This window comes from Ovis canadensis, chromosome 3 (genome assembly GCF_042477335.2).
Source record: "Ovis canadensis isolate MfBH-ARS-UI-01 breed Bighorn chromosome 3, ARS-UI_OviCan_v2, whole genome shotgun sequence".
Classification (NCBI taxonomy): Eukaryota; Metazoa; Chordata; class Mammalia; order Artiodactyla; family Bovidae; genus Ovis; species Ovis canadensis.
In genome coordinates this window covers 104,210,060-104,230,275 of record NC_091247.1, presented here as the reverse complement: position 1 = coordinate 104,230,275, position 20,216 = coordinate 104,210,060, and the positions used below count along the sequence as shown (strand labels likewise).

The window sequence follows — 20,216 nt, the reverse complement described above, 5'->3', positions numbered from 1 at the left end:
TTGCCTAAATTTCTCATCTGGCCTCATTAATTTCTATTGATTAGAGTTCAAGGACCCAGGTTGGTAGCTACCATTTTGCTCAGCGCCAGCTGCAAGTGGAAATGCTAAACCCCCTCCCCCCTCGCCCCCCGCCAGCCCTTCCTGGTTATGCCCCCATCATCCTTGCTGTACGCATATTCTAAATTCCCATTAAGTGTATTCTCCATTGAACCCCGCTGAGTGGAGTTGACAGCAGGCCCTGCAGTGCCCCCTAGCGCCACCTTAGGGAGGCTGACCGGCCAAGACGTGAGTGCCCCTCAGCTGCGAGTCTGGGGCCACAGCCCCTCCGCAGGGCCTGAGCAGCGGAGGCGGCGGACATAAAGCTCCGGTTTCGACGGCGAGGTGGGTCCGCGGGCCCCGCTCCCGCCGCGAGGTCGCCGGGCGGCCAGGCACTGGGGGGGCGGGGCTGGGCGGGGCTGGGCGGGGCTGGGCGGAGCCTGGACGGCGGGAGCGCCTAGGCCGGCTGGCGCCCTCGGAGCCGCCCGAGGCACCGTGGGGTCTCGAGGCCTGCGGCTCACCGGCTATCGGACACTCGGGCGAACACGATGCGCTCCCCGGGAGAGGGCAGCGGGACCACTCCCGCGGGCGGACTCGGCGAGGAACCCGGAGCCCCCGCCGCGCGGGGAAGAGGGCGGGGACCGTCAGGCCGCGCGGGCTCTTTAAGACCGTATCCGTGCTAACACCGACTGTGAGTAACCTGGCCCCGGGTCCCGGGAGAAACCGTGAGTCGTCTTGGAAAAAATAGACGGATGAGAGTTCAGATCTCTGGGCGTGGAGTTTGGGGAAGTTATGAATGGCGGCCCGGGGCGGGGGAAGGGGCGTGGGTGGTGGTGTACGACTTTGATCCAGACCCTAGGTACCTTGTAAATGTTAACAGGGCTCCTGGAGAGGGCGGTGAGACTAAGCAAGGACAAGTTCCAAAGGGAGGAGAGCCCCCCCACCTGGCTTCAGGGCCCACACGTTGTAGTCCTTCAAGATCTCGGTAAGGCCTATAGCTTGTGAACAGGTGGGGTGGATTCAAGATCCAGGAAGCGTTAGGCCACTGCGGTGGATGGAGAGGCAGAGGAATCCACCACCGTGGGCTGTTGGGAGGCCTGGGGCTTCTGGTCTTCGGAAGTTTCCTGGGCTGAGAGATGGAGCTGCGCCTGCCTTTGGGCCTGGCTCACCAATGGGGCATCCCGCAGCCCCCTAAAGATCTCAGAGAGCACAAGGGCAGGGGTGGAGAGGTGACTGGTGGCTCTGTGTCTCCTTGGCTCCCACTGGGGGTTGGTCTACCGGGCCCTGGGAAGAGGAGAAGCTGAGTGGTCTGATGACACAGGGTGTGCCGAATGAGGATTGTGAAGTCACAGAGGAAGTGGGGTGCTACAGCCGGGCCTGGGGCTGACCTGGGGCAAGAGGAGGAAAGGTGTTGCCCAGGCAGATCTGTGGAAGGGACTCTGGGATCAGCGGGGCACACCTGGTGCCCACGGTGGACTGATGAGTCGGGTGAGGCCACCCTGGCGCAAGGGTCCCCCTCCCCCTCCTCCTCAGGAGCGCAGACGGTTCTGTGGTCCACGTTCTGGAAACCTTAACCGCCACCCACACCATGTGGAAGGAAAGCAGTTGAGAGACGGGGTGGCACATCTGGTTGCTCCCCTCTCCCTCCTCCAGACTCCTCCCGGGCACACCGCCCTTGCTCTGCCTAGCCCCAGCTCTGTGAGCTTTCTGTTCCTCCTGAGTAGCTGACCTCCAGGACCTGGGGTTCCCGGACTCCGGGGAGTGTGCGCCGGAGAGCAGAGGCGTCCTGAAGAGCAGCACTGACCCCCACCCTCCTACTTCTCCAGATGCAGGGGCCTCCATGGCTGTGATAAGCCTTCTGTTCTTGGCAGTGATGTACGTCGTCCACCACCCCTTGCTGGTCAGTGACCGGATGGACTTGGACACGCTAGCCAGAAGCCGGCAGCTGGAAAAGCGGATGAGCGAGGAGATGCGTCAGTTGGAGCTGGAGTTTGAAGAGAGGAAGCGAGCAGCGGAGGAGAAGCAGAAGGCAGAGAACTTCTGGAGAGGGGACACTTCTGGTGACCAGCTAGTGCTGGGGAAGAAGGACAGGGGGTGGCCGTTCCAGGTGGACGGCCAGGAGGGCCCCCTGGGCTGGATGCTAGGAAATCTGTGGAATGCTGGCCTCTTTTGCATTTTTCTCATTTTTGAGCTCCTGCGACAGAACATGCAGCACGAGCCAGCCTTTGAGTCCAGCAGTGACGACGACGAGGAGGAGGTCCGGGTGGTGCCCATCACCTCCTACAACTGGCTCACTGACTTCCCCTCCAGGGAGGCCCTGGAATCTTTCCACAAACACCACGTCCAGAACGTCACCCGGGACCTGCCCTGCACCTGCGAGTTTGTGGAGAGCTTTGTGGATGACCTCATTGAGGCCTGTAGGGTGCTCAGCCGCCGGGAGGCTCACCCACAGCTGGAGGACTGCCTGGGCATCGGGGCGGCTTTCGAGAAATGGGGAACCCTCCATGAGACCCAGAAGTTTGACATCCTGGTGCCCCTCGTCCCCCCACAGGGCACAATGTTTGTGCTGGAGATGAGGGATCCGGCCCTCGGCCGCCGCTGTGGCTGCGTGCTGGTGGAGTCAGAATGCGTGTGCAAGCGTGAGAAGCTGCTGGGGGACGTGCTGTGCCTGGTGCACCACCACAGGGACCACTCGGCCCTCGTGGGTACGTCTAACAGCTCCATCAAGGCGGCGCTCTGCACCGGCTCCCACCTGGACGTGTACAAGACTGTACAATGGTTCCGGAACATGGTGGGCAATGCCTGGGCCCTTGTGGCCCACAAGTATGACTTCAAGCTCAGCTTGCCACCGTCCACCACCTGCTGCAAGCTCAGGCTGGACTACCGCTCGGGCCGCTTCCTCTCCATCCGCCTGGTCCTGGGGGTGCAACGGGAAGACACCTTGGTCTACCTGGTGAGTCAGGCCCCCAACCAGGAACAGGTCACCAGTGTGGACTGGCCCGAGTCCTTTGCGGCCTGTGAACACCTGTTCCTAAAGCTGGTCGGGCGTTTTGCTCCCGAGAACACCTGTCACCTCAAGTGCCTCCAGATCATTTTGAGTCTCCGGGACCTTCAGAGTTTACCCCAGGGAGCGTCCTGCCCCATCCTCACCTCTTACCACTTCAAGACAGCCCTCATGCACTTGTTACTGCGGCTCCCCCTCACAGACTGGCAACACGACATGCTCTCCCAACGACTCCAGGACATCCTCTGGTTCCTGGGCCGAGGCCTCCAGCAGAGGTCTCTCCATCACTTCCTCATCGGCAACAACTTTCTGCCCCTGACCATCCCGATTCCCAAGACATTTCGGAATGCTGAGCCTGTCAATCTCTTCCAACACCTGGTGCTAAACCCCATGGCACATTCACAGGCAGTGGAAGAGTTCCATAACCTTCTGGCCCAGGTGAAAGCTCTGCCCTGTTCCTCGCTGGCCGGGGCAGATTGACTCATATACAGGCCATTAAAAAGGGGGAGACGGTATTTCTGATTCCTCAGGCGGCAAAAAGAGTTTTATTTCTCAGACACATCAGTGATATGTGTGACCTTCACCTTGCCAATAGGGGGTTATGATAGATTAAAACACTTAGGTATACATGAAGCGGTTATGAGGGGTCCAGCCTGCAGGGGCTAATCTAGGGTGGGTCTTTTGAAGTTTTCTTCTCCTGACTTAACTTTCATCATGACCCAAAGAGGGCCCAGGGAAATGGATGTTATGGGATTGCCTTGCTGCTAAAGAGTTGAGATCTGGAGGGGACCTGTGAAGTTGGGATGTGTAGTAACACTGGAAGTGAAAGAACCAGAGAAAATACCTCCATTCCAGCTTATTTGTGTGTGTGTGTGAATGACTCCACACACATCCCTTGTAAACTGGCTTCCTTACTGAACTCAGCCCAATTCACAGCCAAGCTGGTAGCACCCTGTTTTATCCCAAATACTGTTATGGTAGCTTCTTGTTATTTTAGGATCAGAGTTTTCAGACCTTCATTATTTGAAGATGTTTATTTGCCATTTTCTTCATTTAGCCCTTTCTTCATGTTATGTGAAATGCAGCTGTTTTATGCATCTGAAAAAAACTTCAATGCTACCCAAATAACTTATTAGCATTGATTCACAAACAAATATTAAGTCGACAATGGCCTGTCCCATAATTGAGATGATGTGTATTCTAAAGTTAATGACATTGCCAACATCTGATGGCCAACTTCGGGCCTGGAAACATCAAAAAACCCTTAAGGAGGACAGTCTCTTGGGAGGCTTGGAGATGAACAATTCCTGTTTCTGAGGGGGGAGTCACTTGTTTGTTAAATGGAAAGAAGGTTTAGCTACTACATGTAGCTGTCCTTTTCAGTCTGGTAATGCCTTTGTATTCTCTCTTCAAATATGACAAGGTATTATTTGAACTATGTTTGTGGGTTTGCAAAGCGGGGTCATTGCAATCCAGGCCCATTGCCAGGGCTGGACAGGAAGGGGCTGTGAAGCTGATCAGCTCTAACAAAGCCATGATTCCGGAGATGTGATTGGTATATTTCCCCATCTTTCAAAACCCTGGGTATCCTGGGGAGGAGCATTAAGAAATGTGAGACTCTAGCTGTGGGTGTGGTTGTTTTGGAAATACCAGTGCTATTCCTAGCCAGCACACCAGCACTGCCAGAACTGGGCCCCACGTTTACCTTGACCTTGGGTGGGGTGACCTCTGGGGGGATTAGATGCTGGCTGCAGAGGCTGTGCTTATAGAATCCACACCCTCCCTTCCACAAAAATAAATGACAGGGGTCCCAGATGCTGATGCCAGCCAATATTTAGGGCCCCCACTGCTGCACAATAGCTGCTGTGTTCTCACGCTGTCTGTTGGTATCGGCCAGGTACTGCTTTCAAGTTCAAATGCAGTGATGTTGGTCCTCTGCTGGTGGGATTCTGGTGTTTTAAAAACATCCATATGCTTTTGTTGAGAAAGTAATTTGCTGATGTTTTACTTCCAAATCAATAAAGGAGACTGTTTTCTGTATCAGCTGGAATCTGGCGCAGTAACACACAGCAGATCAGCCTGTTTCTTTCATCCAGGGCCTCCTGGTGTTTCTCAGTGTATGGGGAGCCAGCCTGCCCTGTGGCTTCCCATCGGCACGGCCAGTATCCAGGAAAGAATAATTCAGAATCTTAAGGAACACCTAAGTTGCATATTTTCAGGATGCCCACACCAAAACAGTCAGCCACATTGAAAGGTCTTAATGTCTACAAGCAATATATATAAACTCCGTAAGGCATATGTCTGTCAGGTGGAAAGAAGGTGGATCCAGGACTGGGTGGTTTCTGGTCTAGGAGGAGACACGGAAGAAAATGTAAAGTTGTGAGTGGGCAGAAGAATACAAAGGGAATAGTCAGCAAAGCTTGGGTGGGGCAGAGTGTGTAAGAAAGAGTATAGGAAAAACAAGCAGTAATGAGAAGAACAGAGCTGTTGTGCTCTGGGAATATTTCTACAATAAAAGGGGAAACTTCCAGATATTTAGGAAGCTAAGTTTTATTCTCAAACAATATCTGGCTAGTACCCAGGATACAACAGCAGTTATAGTAATGGGAATACTTAGTGTTCATTGAGCATTGCCAATGGCCCAGACACATCTGGTAATTCATTTAATCCTCACACTATAACCCCGTGAAATGGGTGCTTTAACCCCTCATCTTACCTAGAAGGAAGCTGAGACTCAGAAGGAATACACAGGGACTTTCCTGGTGGTCCAGTGGTTAAGACCCAATGCTCTCAATGCAGGGGGCCTAGGTTTGATCCCTTGTCAGGGAACTAGATCCCACATGCTGTGCCTGAGCGTTCACATGTCACAACTAAAGATCGTGCATGCCACAGCGAAGAACCCAAGTACCACAGCCAAATACATTTTTTTTAAGAGTATACAACTTCTCCCCATAGCTCGTAAGTGGCAGAGGCTCAAAGAAAGTACCCATCCTACCACCTTCCAGCATAGTCTTGGGAATAAATCAAGATGTAGGGTTTACAGAGTTTTGAAAAGCAAAAAGCGCTATATTAAGATAAAAAGGTGGTATATTATTGTCTGGGAATTCTGGAAGACAGAAATTGTTGGTTCTTCGTTCAGTCTTTAGGTCAGGAATTTCATTCCACATAGAAAAAGGCATTTGCTCAGCGCCATTTCAGCTACGTGTTGAACCCCAGTGACTTGGTGGTTTATACCAGGAACTACATTATGTACATTACATTATGATATGAGCCAGCTGCAGGCTGGAAGGTCTGGGCAAATTTAAGCTGAAAGGTTGTTGGTACAGGTAGCCAACTGACAACACTATTATTCCTCACCTAAACTAAGGCTGTTTGGCATTCGGTTTGAGGAAGCAGAATCTGGGTGAGGAGTGAAAAATAGGAAAGGGGAAATGGCTCCAGCAAGTCTCTGGCCAGTGAGCGGTGGGGGAGGGGCCCCAGTACTTTCACTCTTGTAGACAGCAGAGCTGAGTCTTTTTGGCACACCACTGATGAATCCATCTCTTGGCACCCGCTGTAGTCCTAATGCCCCCAAACAAAGACGGCATTCACAACAGGAGGTGCAAGACCTGTCTGCAGCAGGCGGGCCTGGCTCAGAGATGCAGGCGGTGGAGCTGGCGTTGCCTCCCTGCATGTGGAGCCCCAAGCATTCTGCTCAAGAGCTCCATTATAACCAGCAGACAGCTTTATGGGTCTGCTAGGAGCCTTCCTCTGCCACACGTTCCAAGCCAGTTCTTCAGAGGCTCTAGGTTCAGTACCACCTGCCAGCCTCCCAACCCCCCCTGCTCTTAGATGGTGCACGCAGGGAATCCAGAGGATCACACCCATTCCCACTTCCTGTCACAAATGCACATAGAGAAGGATAGCTGGGACCCTAGTGTATCCTGAGTCCATGTGCTCACAGGATCTATTGTCTAATTCCTCATAAAGCCTAGTGAAAGGGGGGTATTGGCATCACTGCTTTATAAATGGGGAAGAACATGTGGCCCAGAGGTGAAGATGCCCACCCCAGGATTTTAAATTGTCTTCCAACTTTGCTCATTCAATGTGTATTTAAGCACTTGCTGTGTCCAGGGCTAGCACCAAGCTCTGGGAAAACAATGGTGAGCAAAGACACGCTTTGACCTCATGGAGATGACAGTCTATGGAGGAGACAGATACAAAACAGTCACCCCAGCAGATGTAAAATTAACAAAGGTAGGGACTTCCCGGAAGTCCAGTGTATAAGAATCCGTGCTTTCACTGCAGGGGGCACGGGGTTCCATCCCTGGTCAGGGAACTAAGATCCCGCATGCTGCGTGGCACATGGCACAGCGCAGCCAAAGAAAAACACAAAAACAAAAAACCACAAGGGTGACAAGTTCTACTGATGCCTCCAGTAAGGACGCTTGAGTGTATCAGGGAAGGCCTCCCTGAGGAAGTGACATGAGCTGAAACCTGATGGGCGTTAACTGGGTGAAGATGAAAATGAAAAGGATCCTGAACTTAGGAAACATCACCCTGGGCCCCAGGAGAACGGGGTCAGAGCAGGTTTGTGGCTGCTGTGGACCAGCAGGAAGGAAACATGGATGAAAAGAGATGTAGGATTGAAGAGACTTTTAGCAACTAAAGAGAGTCCAGCAATGGATCCAGCAGATAGAGTGAGGGAGAGGGAGGTGCCCAGCATGGCTCCTGGGTGCTGATTTCGGTTCCTGGGTAAACTCATTTTATTTCTTCTATCGAACATTGCCTTATACGAAAGATTTGAAGGTGGTCACTGGGAGCACAAGTTTGTGCAAAAAGTAAATCGGCCTAAAAAGTCGTTTTCAATGAGTAGTACTTTTTTTGGTTACCAAAATGACTGAAGGGCATTCAGTGAGCAGATGGTGTCAGAGACACTGGACAGTCCTACAAAGAGGGCAAGAGTGTCACATGCTAAGAACTGTTTCACCCTGAATGCCAACAGCACCCTTGCAAAGAAGCACTGTATAAAATGTCATGTGTTAAGAAATTAAAGGATGCTTTAGGAATATTTGAGGGAACAGTCTTTTCTCCCATAATACAATTCTTTGGTTGCAATGAGTGGAATTAACAGGCAGCACAAAAACACCTGTCTCACTTCCAATCTTAACCTTACTTTTTTGGGGATAAGATATCTAGGAATCTTTTCGCATGAATATATACTAGCGAAAGTCTTCATTAAAGTACACACAACATCTTGCATCAGTTCCCCGGCCTGTAAACGCTCTGCATCCCGGCGTCCGCTCCCTCTCACCTCCATCCCACACCCAGTCCATCACTTTCGCCCTCCTTAGTGAGTGTTCTGCTGCCCTCACAGCACAGGTCGCGATGGCCAAATCAACCTTTGTTTCCTTGGTCACCTGCCTCCTCCCTTAGTGAATTTCGTGAAAGCGAAGGTGCCGCCCGCTCAGCTCCACGCTCGGTTCTTAGGGCCCAGTTTCGCGTCTAGCGCTTGAAAGGACGGAGTCTCCATACTGTTTCGTGAGGTGGGGGCGTGCGCCACGGATCCACTACAGTCCACCCTCACGACTCGAGCCGAGAGCCCTCAATACTGATTTCCCCCTTCCACGCGGCTGGGCCGACACTCCTCGCGCGGAGGACCAAAGCGGTCTGCGCAGGCGCGCCTCCGGCCCCGCCCACGTTGGCGTCATCCCGGCCGTTACGGCGACCTGGCGTCTCGGCGCGCAATTTAAAACCAGCTCCGGCGACGCGGAGGACAAGATGAGACCTCCCTGCCCCGGTGAGGCTGTGCGGCGGGGAGGCGAGGCGGGAAGGGCGCGGTGCGAAGCGGTGCGAAGCGGGCGGGTCTGAGCGGGGAGTGCGGTATTCTCGGCCTTGTTGGTTTTGTTTTCCCGGGGCTGAGCGAGAGGCCGGCAGGCTGGGAGAGGAGGGCCGGCGCGGGGTGGGCAGGCGGGCAGGTCCGGCCAATCAGGACGCGGCGTCGGCCCGGGCTGCTCTTCCGGCCTTGAGCCGGATACCAGACGCCTTTTCCTCTGGCTCTTACACTTTGGGTGGTGTCTCTTCGTTAGAAAATGAGGTTTTCCCGGAGTGCACGTTTGTTCAGGGCCATAGGAGTATGGAGGTTACCGCTATGTGGTTATTACGCTTGCATTTACGTTTACATCCTTTCAACAAGTCCCCAGTGTCCGCATTGGGCCAGACCCTCTCTCAGATGTAGAGATCGATTACAGTAAAGAACAAAACAGACAAGATCCCATCCTCTTAGAGCGCGTGTTTTAGTTCGGAAGAGAGGAAACTAAATAGTTTCAGATGAGGCTGAGTGCTCACTTTGAGAAGAGCAGACTCGGGGGAGGAACTCAGAGATCTTTAAGATTCTGGAAAACGGGTTCCAGGCAGAAGGAGCAAGCACACAGAAAAGAGTAAGCGAGAAAGAGCCTTACACGGGCAAGGACCATGACATTGTAACTGAACATCGAGTGACGTCCAACCGGTAGGCAGGGGCTTTGTAGGTCTTGTGACGAGGTTTGGAAATTGAGTTACTTTTTTTGGACGTGGTAAGTGACTTACCTGAGTGGGTCAGGTGAAAGGGTCAGTAATCACTTGGATAAGAGTTTGACGCTAGGGGCAGTGATACGAACTGCTCAGGGAAGTGGCCTATGGACCAAGAAGTAAATTTGGTCATCATTACTGTATAGCTCCCAGCTCGTTGATGGCTCGGATGGTAAAGAGTCTGCCTGCAGTGTAGGAGAGGCAGGTTCGATCCCTAGATCAGGAAGATCCCCTGGAGAAAAGAATGGCTACCCATTCCAATATTCTTGCCTGGAGAATCCCATGGACAGGAGCCTGGCAGGCTACAGTCCGTGAGGTCACAAAGAGTCTAAGCTCCAGGCCTGAGCGACTAACACTTTCACTTTCATTGTATAGCTGGCAAAACCATGGAAATAGGTGAGAACACCAGGAACACCCTGTAGAGAAAACACTTGGGACCAATGTTTAGGAGCTGATTAGAAAAGGAAGGGCTGGAAAAACTCAGAAAAGATGGTATAGAAGCCAAGAAGCCTCGGAAATCTCAGAGGCAGAGTGTTGTCAGCTCTTTCAGGTGCCGTTGACTCTCAAGGGACGAGGCCTGAAAAGTGACCATTGGGTTTGGCAGCATGGAAGTTGTGGGTGATGATGACAAGACAGTTTTCATACAGTGGTGGGCATGGGAGCCACACCAGAGGGGTTGAAAAATGAGTAGGAGGTGACGAAGTGGATATACAGTGTTTTTGAGCTCAGTAATCCATCTGTTGAAAGAATGGATGTATAATGTTAAAGGGAAGGAGAGAAATTTGAGGAAAGACAATTCTGAGAAATAAGGTGTGGCTCAAATTTCCATTTTAAGTTTCCCTCTTAGATTCCTCCTTTAATGCTTTCTATATCTGTTTTTCTTCTGAGGTCCAGCTTCCTTCCTTAGATTGGTTGCAGTGCCCACATTGAAGTAGTCACAAGTCCTCTTGATTTAGCTTCTAAAAGTGTCTATTGCCTCCTTCATATTTTTACTTTCTTTTGCCCTCAGCTGAAGGTGCTGTTAATCATACTCTTTAGCTTGTGGGACGCTATCAGGGAAACTTATAAAGCTGTATTTTTAATTCTCTTTGATCCCCAGTCATCATTCCTTTCCTTCCTCTTGCTTGGGCAGCGTTTTAAATTTATATCTTTATTTTCTTTTTGGACGTGCTGGGTCTTCGTTGCTGCACAGGCTCTCTGCTTGCAGCGAGCAGCAGCTGCTCTTTGTTGTGGTGTGCGGGCTCAGTTGTGTGGCTCCCGGGCCCTAGAGCCAGGGCTCAGTGGTGTGGCACAGGGCTTCACTGCCACTTGGCGTTGGGATCCTCCCGAGCCAGGGATCACAGCTGTGTCCTCCATCGGCAGGCCGGTTCTTTACCACTGAGCCACCAGAGAAGCCCGTGGGCAGCCTTGTAGTGTTTGCTGTGTGTCACTGATGTGTTTTTATGAAACTAATGTGTTCTTGTCTAACGTGTGTTATATTGTGGGGTTTTTTCACATCACCAGTTCTGAGCCAGCCGAGGTATACATTCTTATTCTCATTTGGAGGATGAGGAAGCAAACCTTTAGAGCATTAGCTTAAAATTTCTCCAGCTAGTAAGTGATGGAGCTGGAATTTGAAGCCAAGTCTTCTGATTCTTAAGTCTGAAAACTGCCCCCAGCTCCTTCACCTCTCCCCTCCAGTGATCGTTTCTCGGTCTGCTCTCCTCAGTGGTGGCTATTCACCCTGCTGTTGTTCCCTAGACCTTATCATCATCGAGAACTCTGCCGCTCTGATCCCGGCGCCTTGCCTCTCGAACACGCCTGCCGCCCCAGCTTGCTCCTCGTCCTCCAGCTCCAGCAGCCCTTCGACCCGGCAGACCTGTCTGCTGCGCTCTGCTCCTCCCTGTCTCAGCTCTCTCATGCCCTTCTTCCCTTCCTACATAGCTTGCCTTCCGTGGTCAATCGGTGTGATCACTTCCTTTCTTAACGCCCGTAACCCCTTACCCTCTTCTTGCCTCTCACACTCGCTTGTGACAAAATCACAACTCTGATTAATCCCTACTCTGCCGCAGGCCCCTTGCACCCTGTCCTCCCAAGGGGACCCTAAAGATGCCCAGCAGCCGTGCTGTGTTCCCTGGCTCACCCAGTGTCCTAGATGGCGACTTTCTCTCTGTTCTGGCACTCTGGGAAAGCTGCTCTTGTCAGCAGCAACCTCCGGGTCGCTGAGCCTAACGGTTGGTTCTCCGTCCTCGCTCCGTTCGGCCTGCCAGGTGCGCCTGATGCAGTGCTTCACCCCTCCCGCCCCTGAAATATTTTCTTCGCCTGGCTTGTAGAACGCCACCCATCTCTTCACTGACTCCTTGTGGTTTCCTTCTCTTTGAACTTGGAAGTAGTCTAGGACTTAGCCTTTGGCTTATTTCTAACTGTCCTCATGTTTTTGGTCTTCTCATCCCCCACAGCTTTGAATATCCTCTCTGTGCTTACAGCATCCACATATATATTAATATATCCAGCCCAAAACTTTTCCCTAAACTCTACATGTAAATATCTGACTCTCTACCCCAGTTGAATGACTAGCAAGCCTCTGAAGCCCAGCAGGCACCAGACTGAGCCCCAGTCTTGCCTCCTTTCCCCGCAGATACGCTTCTTCTGTAGTCCTACTCTCTCGGGCCCTGGTAACTCCCTTCCATCGGTTGTTTAGAGCGGTGTTGTCGTTACCCTTTATTCTTCTGTTTCCTCTCGTGCCGCACATGTAATCCATCAGGAATCATTTTGGCTCTACTTTGAGACTATATCTTGTTTGACCTCTGCCTACCACCTCCAGGGGCTTCCCTGGTGGCTCAGACGGTAAAGAATCTGCCTGCAATGAGGAAGGCCTGAGTTTGATTTCTGGGTCCGGAAGATCCCCTGGGGAAGGAAATGGCAACCCACTCAGGTATTCTTACCTAGAAAATCCCATGGACGGAGGAGCCTGGCGGGCTACGGTCCATTGGGTTGCAAAGAGTTGGATACATTTGGGCAGCTACACTTGCTTGCTTGCTTGCTTGCTTTCTCTCTACCACCTCCACCATCCCCTCTCTGGTCTGAGCCACCAGCCTCTGTTGTCCTGGGGTGGGTTGTTGTTTAGTCGCTCAGTCGCGCCTGGCTCTTTCAGCTCCATGGACTGTAGCCCACCAGGCTCCTCTGTCCATGGGATTTCCCAAGTAAGAATACTGGAGTGGCTTGCATTTCCTTCTCCAGGGGATCTTCCCAACCCAGGAATCAAACTCATGTCTGCTGAGGAAGGCTTTCTTAATTCTCCTTGCTCTTCTTTGGAACTCTGCATTCAAATGGGTATATCTTTCCTTCTCTCCTTTGCTTTTTGCTTCTCTTCTTTTCACAGCTATTTGTAAGGCCTCCTCAGGTAGCCATTTTGCTTTTTTGCATTTCTTTTTTGGGGGGATGGTCTTGATCCCTGTCTCCTGTACAGTGTCACAGACCTCCATCCATAGTTCATCAGGCACTCTATCAGATCTAGTCCCTTAAATCTGTTTCCCATTTCCACTGTATAATCATCAGGGATTTGATTTAGGCCATACCTGAACGGTCTAGTGGTTTTCCCTACTTTCTTCAATTTAAGTCTGAATTTGGCAATAAGGAGTTCATGATCTGAGCCACAGTCAGCTCCCGGTCTTGTTTTTGTTGACTGTAGAGAGCTTCTCCATCTTTGGCTGCAAAGAATATAATCAATCTGATTTTGGTGTTGACCATCTGGTGATGCCCATATGTAGAGTCTTCTCTTGTGTTGGAAGAGGGTGTTTGCTATGACCAGTGTGTTCTCTTGGCAAAACTCTATTAGCCTTTGCCCTGCTTCATTCTGTACTTCAAGGCCAAATTTGCCTGTTACTCCAGGTGTTTCTTGACTTCCTACTTCTGCATTCCAGTCCCCTTTAGTAAAAAGGACATCTTTTTTGGATGTTAGTTCTAAAAGGTCTTATAGGTCTTCATAAAACCGTTCAACTTCAGCTTCTTCAGTGTTACTGGTCAGGGCATAGACTTGGATTACCATGATATTGAATGGTTTGCCTTGGAAACGAACAGAGATCATTCTGTCGTTTTTGAGATTGCATCCACGTACTGCATTTCGGACTCTTTTGTTGACCATGATGGCTACTCCATTTCTTCAAAGGGATTCCTGCCCACAGTAGTAGATGTAATGGTCATCTGAGTTACATTCACCCATTCCAGTCCATCTTAATTCGCTGATTTCTAGAATGTCGACGTTCACTCTTGCCATCTCCTGTTTGACCACTTCCAATTTGCCTTGATTCATGGACCTAACGTTCCAGGTTCCTGTACAGTATTGCTCTTTACAGCATCGGACCTTGCTTCTATCACCAGTCACATCCACAGCTGGGTATTGTTTTTGCTTTGGCTCCATCCCTTCACTCTTTCTGGAGTTATTTCTCCACTGACCTCCAGAAGCATATTGGGCACCTGCCGACCTGGGGAGTTCATCTTTCAGTGTCCTATCTTTTTGCCTTTTCATACTGTTGATGGGGTTCTCAAGGCAAGAATACTGAAGTGGTTTGCCATTCCCTTCTCCAGTGGGTACATTTTGTGAGACCTCTCCACCACAAGCCGTCCGTTTTGGGTGGCCCCACACAGCTTGGCTTAGTTTCATTGAGTTAGACAAGGCTGGGGTCCATGGGATCAGACTGGCTACTTATCTGTGACTGTGGTTTCAGTCTGTCTGTCCTCTGATGCCCTCTCTCAGCACCTGCCGTCTTACTGGGTTTCTCTTACCTTGATGTGGGGTATCTCTTCACGGCTGCTCCAGCAAAGTGCACCCTCTGCTTCTTACCTGGGACGTGGGGGAGCTCTCGGCTGCCGCCCCTGACTTCGGACATGGGGTAGCTCCTCTCGGCCGCCGCCCCTGACCTTGGTCGTGGGGGAGCTCCTCTCGGCCGCCACCCCGACCTCGGACATGGGGTAGCTCCTCTCGGCTGCCGCCCCTGACCTCGGACATGGGGTAGCTCCTCTCAGCCGCCGCCCCTGACCTTGGTCGTGGGGAGCTCCTCTCGGCTGCACCCGCACCACGCAGCGCTTGTGTCTGCAGGTGGGTCCTTTGCCACTGAGCCAACAGGGGAGCCCCTGGTTGTTGGTAGTTCCCTACTAATTGGTCTTCCTGCTTGTCCTTTCAGTCTGTTTTCCACAGAACAGCCATAGGGATCTTCATGAAGCATAAGTTAGATCACTTTATGCCTTTTCTCACCATGTTCAATCACTTCCCTTCTCATGGAGGCCAAAGCCTTTACAGTGGCCCATAAGTAAGGCTCCTACACCCCTACCCATTGTCCCAGCCTTACTCTGTTGGGTGCTCCTGAGCTACCAGGCCTCGCAAGCGTGACACCCCGTGACCTCGCTCACCTCCCCCACATTCCTCTTGCGCCACACTGGCCCCCAGGTGCGCCAGGCATGTTCCTGCCTCTGCTCGCCGTTCCCCTGCTTCCACGAGACCTCCACAGACGTCCGCATGGTCTTTTTTTTTTTTTTTTCCGCATGGTCTTGATTCTGATGTCATGTTCTCGCTGAAACAGTTCCTTGACCACTATATTAAAAATGACCTCCCACCTCCATTCCCCAGTCCCGTTCCCTTTCCATGCTTTACTTTTCTCCAGAGCTTGTATCCCCATCTAACATGCCATCCGTTTTCTAACTTCCTATCATGAAAATGTTCAAACATACCAGGGACATGGAAAGACTAAGACAGTAAATAGTCTCACACTCACAACCTAAACCCCACAGTTGTTAACATTCTGCCACGTTTACTTTTCTTCCCTGTCACATGGTACTTCATTGCAGGGGCACAAGTTCAATCCCTGGTCGGGGAACTAAGATCCTACATGCCCAGAGAAAAGAGACATTTTTCCCTTTGCAGTTAGTAAGTAATCTGTGGGTGACTCCTTGGAATATTCTATTTATTTTACATATTTGTATTGTTTTTCTGTCTCCCTGCTGGGATTAGAACCCAGTCTGTCTGACACGATAGCATGTACCTCACCCTTGTCTCAGCATCTCATCTTCTCTGTCTTGCCTGGCATTGGGGTTGAACATGTCTGTTCTGCTAGTCTGTGGGCTTCTCAGAGGCAGCGACTTTTTCTTTACATCCCGTGCGGTGCTTTAGGCTCTCAGTAACTGCCCAGTGAGTTTATGTCCAGACTGGCAGGAAGCGTCAGAACCCCTCACTCGCCAAGTAACTCGAACTATAGAAGTTCTGTGTGTGTGTGTGTGTGTGTGTGTGTGTGTGTGTATGCGTGCGTGCGTGCTCAGTCGTGTCTGACTCTTTGAGACTCCATGGGCTGTAGCCTGCCCATGTAGCCTCCTCTGTCCATGGAATTTCCCAAGCAAGAAGACTGGAGTGGGTTACCATTTCCTTCTCCAGGGTTCTTCCTAGCTCAGGGATTGAACCCACATCTCCTGTACTGGCAGGCAGATTCTTTACTGCTGCACCACCTGGGAAGCCCATAGAGGTTCTGCTGCTGCTGCTAAGTCGCTTCAGCCGTGTCCAACTCTGTGCGACCCCATAGACGGCAGCCCACCAGGCTCCCCTGTCCCTGGGATTCTCCAGGCAAGAACAGTGGAGTGGGTGCCATTTCCTTCTCCAATGCGTGAAAGTAAAGACGCTCAGTTGTGTCTGACTCTTAGCAACCCCATGGACTGCAGCCCACCAGGCTCCTCCGTCCATGGGATTTTCCAGGCAAGAGTGCTGGAGTGGGGTGCCACTGCCTTCTCCGATAGAGGTTCTAGCCATAGCATATTAGAACTGGGAAAGATCTTGGTGGGAAATGCGCAGTGAGCGTCTGCCCTGGGACAGGCTGCGGCCCCCCTTTAGACATGGGGAGTGTCCTGCTGAAGGCTTCCTGAGCCAGTGTTTCGTTCCCTCGCCCTCAGCCACGATGAAGAACTCTCCTTCAGGGCCCCGTGGATGCCACCACGGCACCGCGTCACCTGCAGAGTGGGCGTTCCCCACGGCCCTGCCCCGGAAGGCCCCTCTCAACACTCCTGGCACGCCAGTCCTTGAGGACTTCCCTCAGAACGATGATGAGAAGGAGAAGCTGCAGCGGAGGCGCTCCAGGGTCTTTGACCTGCAGTTCAGCACGGACTCCCCACGTTTGCTGGCCTCCCCCTCCGGCAGGTGAGTGGGCACCAGGCTGCCTCGTTGTGGCAGCCACCGCATCGTGGGTCGCGCGCGTTTGCATCACCACAGTACCTCATGGTTTCTAGGTCTGGATTCTCAGCGCCCATTTCGTTTGTTTTTCCTTTAGGAATGTTGAAGTTTCAGCTACAATGCCCAAGTTTACAAACACACAGATTACTGAACATTACTCTACCTGTATCAAACTGTCTACTGAAAATGTGAGTATCTGCTGGTTTAATCAGTGAAGATTTTGCAGCCTGGTCAGAGAGGAGATCTAGCCTTCCTGGTTCTGTAGAGGATGCATGGTCGGTGATGGCGCACTTAAATTTCCAGTGACTCTTTGAAGCTGGTGTTTTCAGTGTGGTTTTACTGTTTCTTACACACCATTGCCACCCCTGACCCCTCTAGTGTGACTCGAGAGGCAGCATAGTAGAGTTAGTAGTGTAGTTCTGGAGCTAAACAGTAGATAGATCCTAGGCTTGTGGGCTTGTTGTGAGTCCCAGGATTAGCCTGAGTTGAAATTCTGTCTCAGCCACTTACATGCTGTGTGGCCTTGGCAGGTCACCCAACCGATGTGCCACAGGGTCCTGCTCTGTAAAACGAGAGTGAGACTGTCCCTACCTCAGAGGTGTTCTGAGGGGGCACTGAGCCCCTCTGTGTCAGCGCCTAGAACAGGGCTTGCACGCGGGATCACTCAGGAATGGTGCTGTTGCTCCAGACCTCGAGAACGAAGATGTGCACACAGGGACTTCGCTGCATCCACCCGGTGCTGGTGGGATTGAGATGTGGGCTATTCCTGTTACAAACTTAGCTTCCCCTCGTCAGGGCAGCGTTGCCTACATGAGCCTAGGCTCTCAATGACAGGCCTTTCTGCAATTTTCTGTTTTCAGAAAATCACCACCAAGAATGCTTTCGGCTTGCACTTGATTGATTTTATGTCAGAGATTCTTAAACAGAAAGATGCCGAACCGACCAACTTTAAGGTAAGAAGGATGTCCACCTGCTCTTGCATCTGAGTGAATGCTGATGATGACCAATATTTAACACAGCACCATAATTGGATTCTACAAATACACGCGAGGCTTCCTTGTTTAGAACACTTTATTACCTACTTTACTTTCTTTCTTAAACTGATGAAGAGCTGATATCTTTCCATTATGTTCTGTTTATTCCCTATCAGTTTTAGGGGGATCTTTGTCATTGTTTTCTTAAGGGCAAGTGAATATTTGATGCGGATTACTGTGTTCTGCCAGTTCAGCTGCTCCTTTCTCTGATCCCCATGCGTTCACCTCTGCTTGTTTGACCAGGTAGCTGCCGGCACTTTGGATGCCAGCACCAAGATCTATGCTGTGCGTGTGGATGCCGTCCATGCCGATGTATACAAAGTCCTAGGGGGGCTGGGCAAGGATGCGCCACCTGCGGAAGAAGCAGAGGACCATGGGGCAGGTATACGGGCTGGGATCTGAGTATAAGGGGCTTTTTAAAGGGCATAGCAGGTAGCATTTGAGTAACATACTGGAATGAAGTCACAGGAAGTCAGTTCCCATTCTATTGAAGACACGGACATTTTTCAGAATTGTGTTTCAGAAGATAATCAAACACTAGATTTGCTTGCTTGTTTTGGAAAAGAGAAGGGCCTTATAAAGCTTTTTGATTTTATTTAGAAAAGATTTAGTAAACATCACCAACTAGGGAGCTTCTGATCTGGGGGGATGTGTCTTTGGAAATTGACTTGTATCAGAAGCCAGATATTTAATCTAGTAGCTTGGTTTCTCCCTTACCTGAGGATTGCCTGCTGCTTTGAGGGGATGGCGTGTGTTGCCGCGATGATCACTCTTTAGAGTCTGAAGAGCCTGTATTGATAGATTCAGTCACATGCTCCAGAGCAGCCCCTACAGTGCACAGTCTTACTCCTTCTCACAGATGGAAGTGCAACTGAAACAGGAACAGCCAAGAAGGCCCCAAAGCCAAGGAAGAAGCACTCGTGCAAAACCATCGAGCAGAATGTAAACAACCTCAATGTCTCCAGCGCTGATAGAAAGTGCGAGGTGAGGAACTGTGTGCCCAGTGTGGTCTCTGACTAATTCAGAACCTCAGAGGTGGAAGTGCGCTGGTCTGTGCTTGTTCAGGCCTCAGGGTAGTAAAACAGTCAGCTGGTCTCTCTGCATTGTCATTCTTCAGCTTTTCAGTGAAGACAGAAGAGGGCAGGTCCCTGTTTTCCCCCGTTTTCAGAATGATTGAGCACAAGGACATGGCAAATGCCTGAGAAAACCAATTGACTAAGACATGTATTTTCCTCTGTAGTACATGCAGCAGCGGTGATGACAGCTGACGTCTATTGTGTGTCTGCTGGGCACATCTTGCTGCCCTAGGCCTGTGACAGCCCACTCAGTCCTTACAACACCCTTGCTCCATTTTATGAGGAGGTAATTGAGGTGCATGAACCTAAGCGGTCTGCCTCCAGAGTCCTTGCTGTAAACAACCTTTCCCGATATAGCAAATCCAAGGAATCTGCTTAAAGGAATGATTCCAGAGGCTTCTTTTTAAATTAGCAGTTAATTTAAAGCAAACAGATGTTGCTACAAATTTTTAAAAAAATTTTGCGTTAAATTTTTTAAAAATTTGTTATTGAAAACAATTTCAGTGAACGTTCTTGTACATATTTGCATTCTTCTGGGAGTATATTTGTAAAAAAAATTCTGAGATGTGGAATTTCTGTTGCCCTCAGAAATGGTTGTATCAATTTGCTCTCCCACCAACAATGGGCTCAGTTATTTCTCTTACCTGCAACGCTAGTAACTGGTGATTAACGTCACGAGAGTGGAATTGATCACCAGGGGAACAAGTGGACTTGGAGAAAGGACCAGGGCTCTGGGGTGCCCCTGTCTTAAGAGTTCAGAAAGCTGACTAAGAAGCGCCCAGTGGCTGGGGGAAACTAGGAGAGTGTGGAATTGAAATAGAGTTTCAAGGAGGAGGAAATGGCCAACTGTGTCAGATGTGGCGGCCTTAGGCCTTGGTGAGCTTGGAGAAGGGGCCCTGGGGAGGTGCAGCTCAGGCCTCCAAGGAAGAGGAGCTCCTTGGCTGAGTTTGAAGGAGGGGCCTGGGGCTCAGGACCCAGACCTCTGAGGAGGGCGTCCCTGCTGGTGCCGGTGTCTCTTACTGGCTCTGGATAAGGTTGGTCCTGTGAGTGTCAGTAGAAAGCTCAAGCGAAGTTCGGCTGCTGCCACAGGTGGGCCTGCTGCTGCTGGGGCGGGGCGTCACTGCTGGCTGACACCCGCAGGAACGGGAGTCCTGCCGAAAGAAGCGGTTCCTCTCCTCCTCCCAGCCCTGCCACCTCCCTCTAGTGCCTCCTTTCGGTGGAGCCCAGTAGGGAGCTGCTGACACAACTGAGATGTGGCCTCTGACCCAGCATCACGGGGCAGAGCATAGGTGGTAGGTTTGGAGCTGAGTGGCAATAGTTTAATAACT

At 51.2% G+C, this 20,216-nt stretch overlaps 2 protein-coding genes across 5 annotated transcripts in view; both read left to right on the top strand.

The window, feature by feature from the left end:
- The first annotated feature begins 467 nt into the window (after window positions 1–467).
- On the top strand, window positions 468–5,080 carry ITPRIPL1 (ITPRIP like 1). 2 transcript variants are annotated; one of them, XM_069580599.1, is made up of 3 exons: window positions 469–727; window positions 917–1,021; window positions 1,863–5,080. In XM_069580599.1, exon 3 carries the CDS (start codon window positions 1,877–1,879, stop codon window positions 3,518–3,520), a length of 1,644 nt encoding a protein of 547 aa, XP_069436700.1. In that variant the 5' UTR covers window positions 469–727; window positions 917–1,021; window positions 1,863–1,876; the 3' UTR covers window positions 3,521–5,080. The 2 variants fall into 2 exon arrangements, with proteins under 2 accessions (XP_069436699.1, XP_069436700.1); XM_069580598.1 differs by lacking the exon at window positions 917–1,021 and having other exon boundaries at window positions 468–727.
- The window catches only part of NCAPH (non-SMC condensin I complex subunit H), a 40,014-nt gene continuing 20,265 nt past the window's right edge, over window positions 468–20,216 (top strand). The window contains exons 1-7 of one of the 3 annotated variants that reach the window (XM_069580596.1): window positions 479–727; window positions 917–1,021; window positions 16,502–16,745; window positions 16,876–16,966; window positions 17,639–17,731; window positions 18,056–18,194; window positions 18,672–18,796. In XM_069580596.1, coding sequence (XP_069436697.1) covers window positions 16,507–16,745; window positions 16,876–16,966; window positions 17,639–17,731; window positions 18,056–18,194; window positions 18,672–18,796 — 687 coding nt within the window. In that variant the 5' untranslated portion in view covers window positions 479–727; window positions 917–1,021; window positions 16,502–16,506. Of the gene's footprint in view, window positions 728–916; window positions 1,022–8,448; window positions 8,820–16,501; window positions 16,746–16,875; window positions 16,967–17,638; window positions 17,732–18,055; window positions 18,195–18,671; window positions 18,797–20,216 lie in introns of those variants that run through there. The other 2 variants (XM_069580595.1, XM_069580594.1) reach the window with 2 other exon arrangements.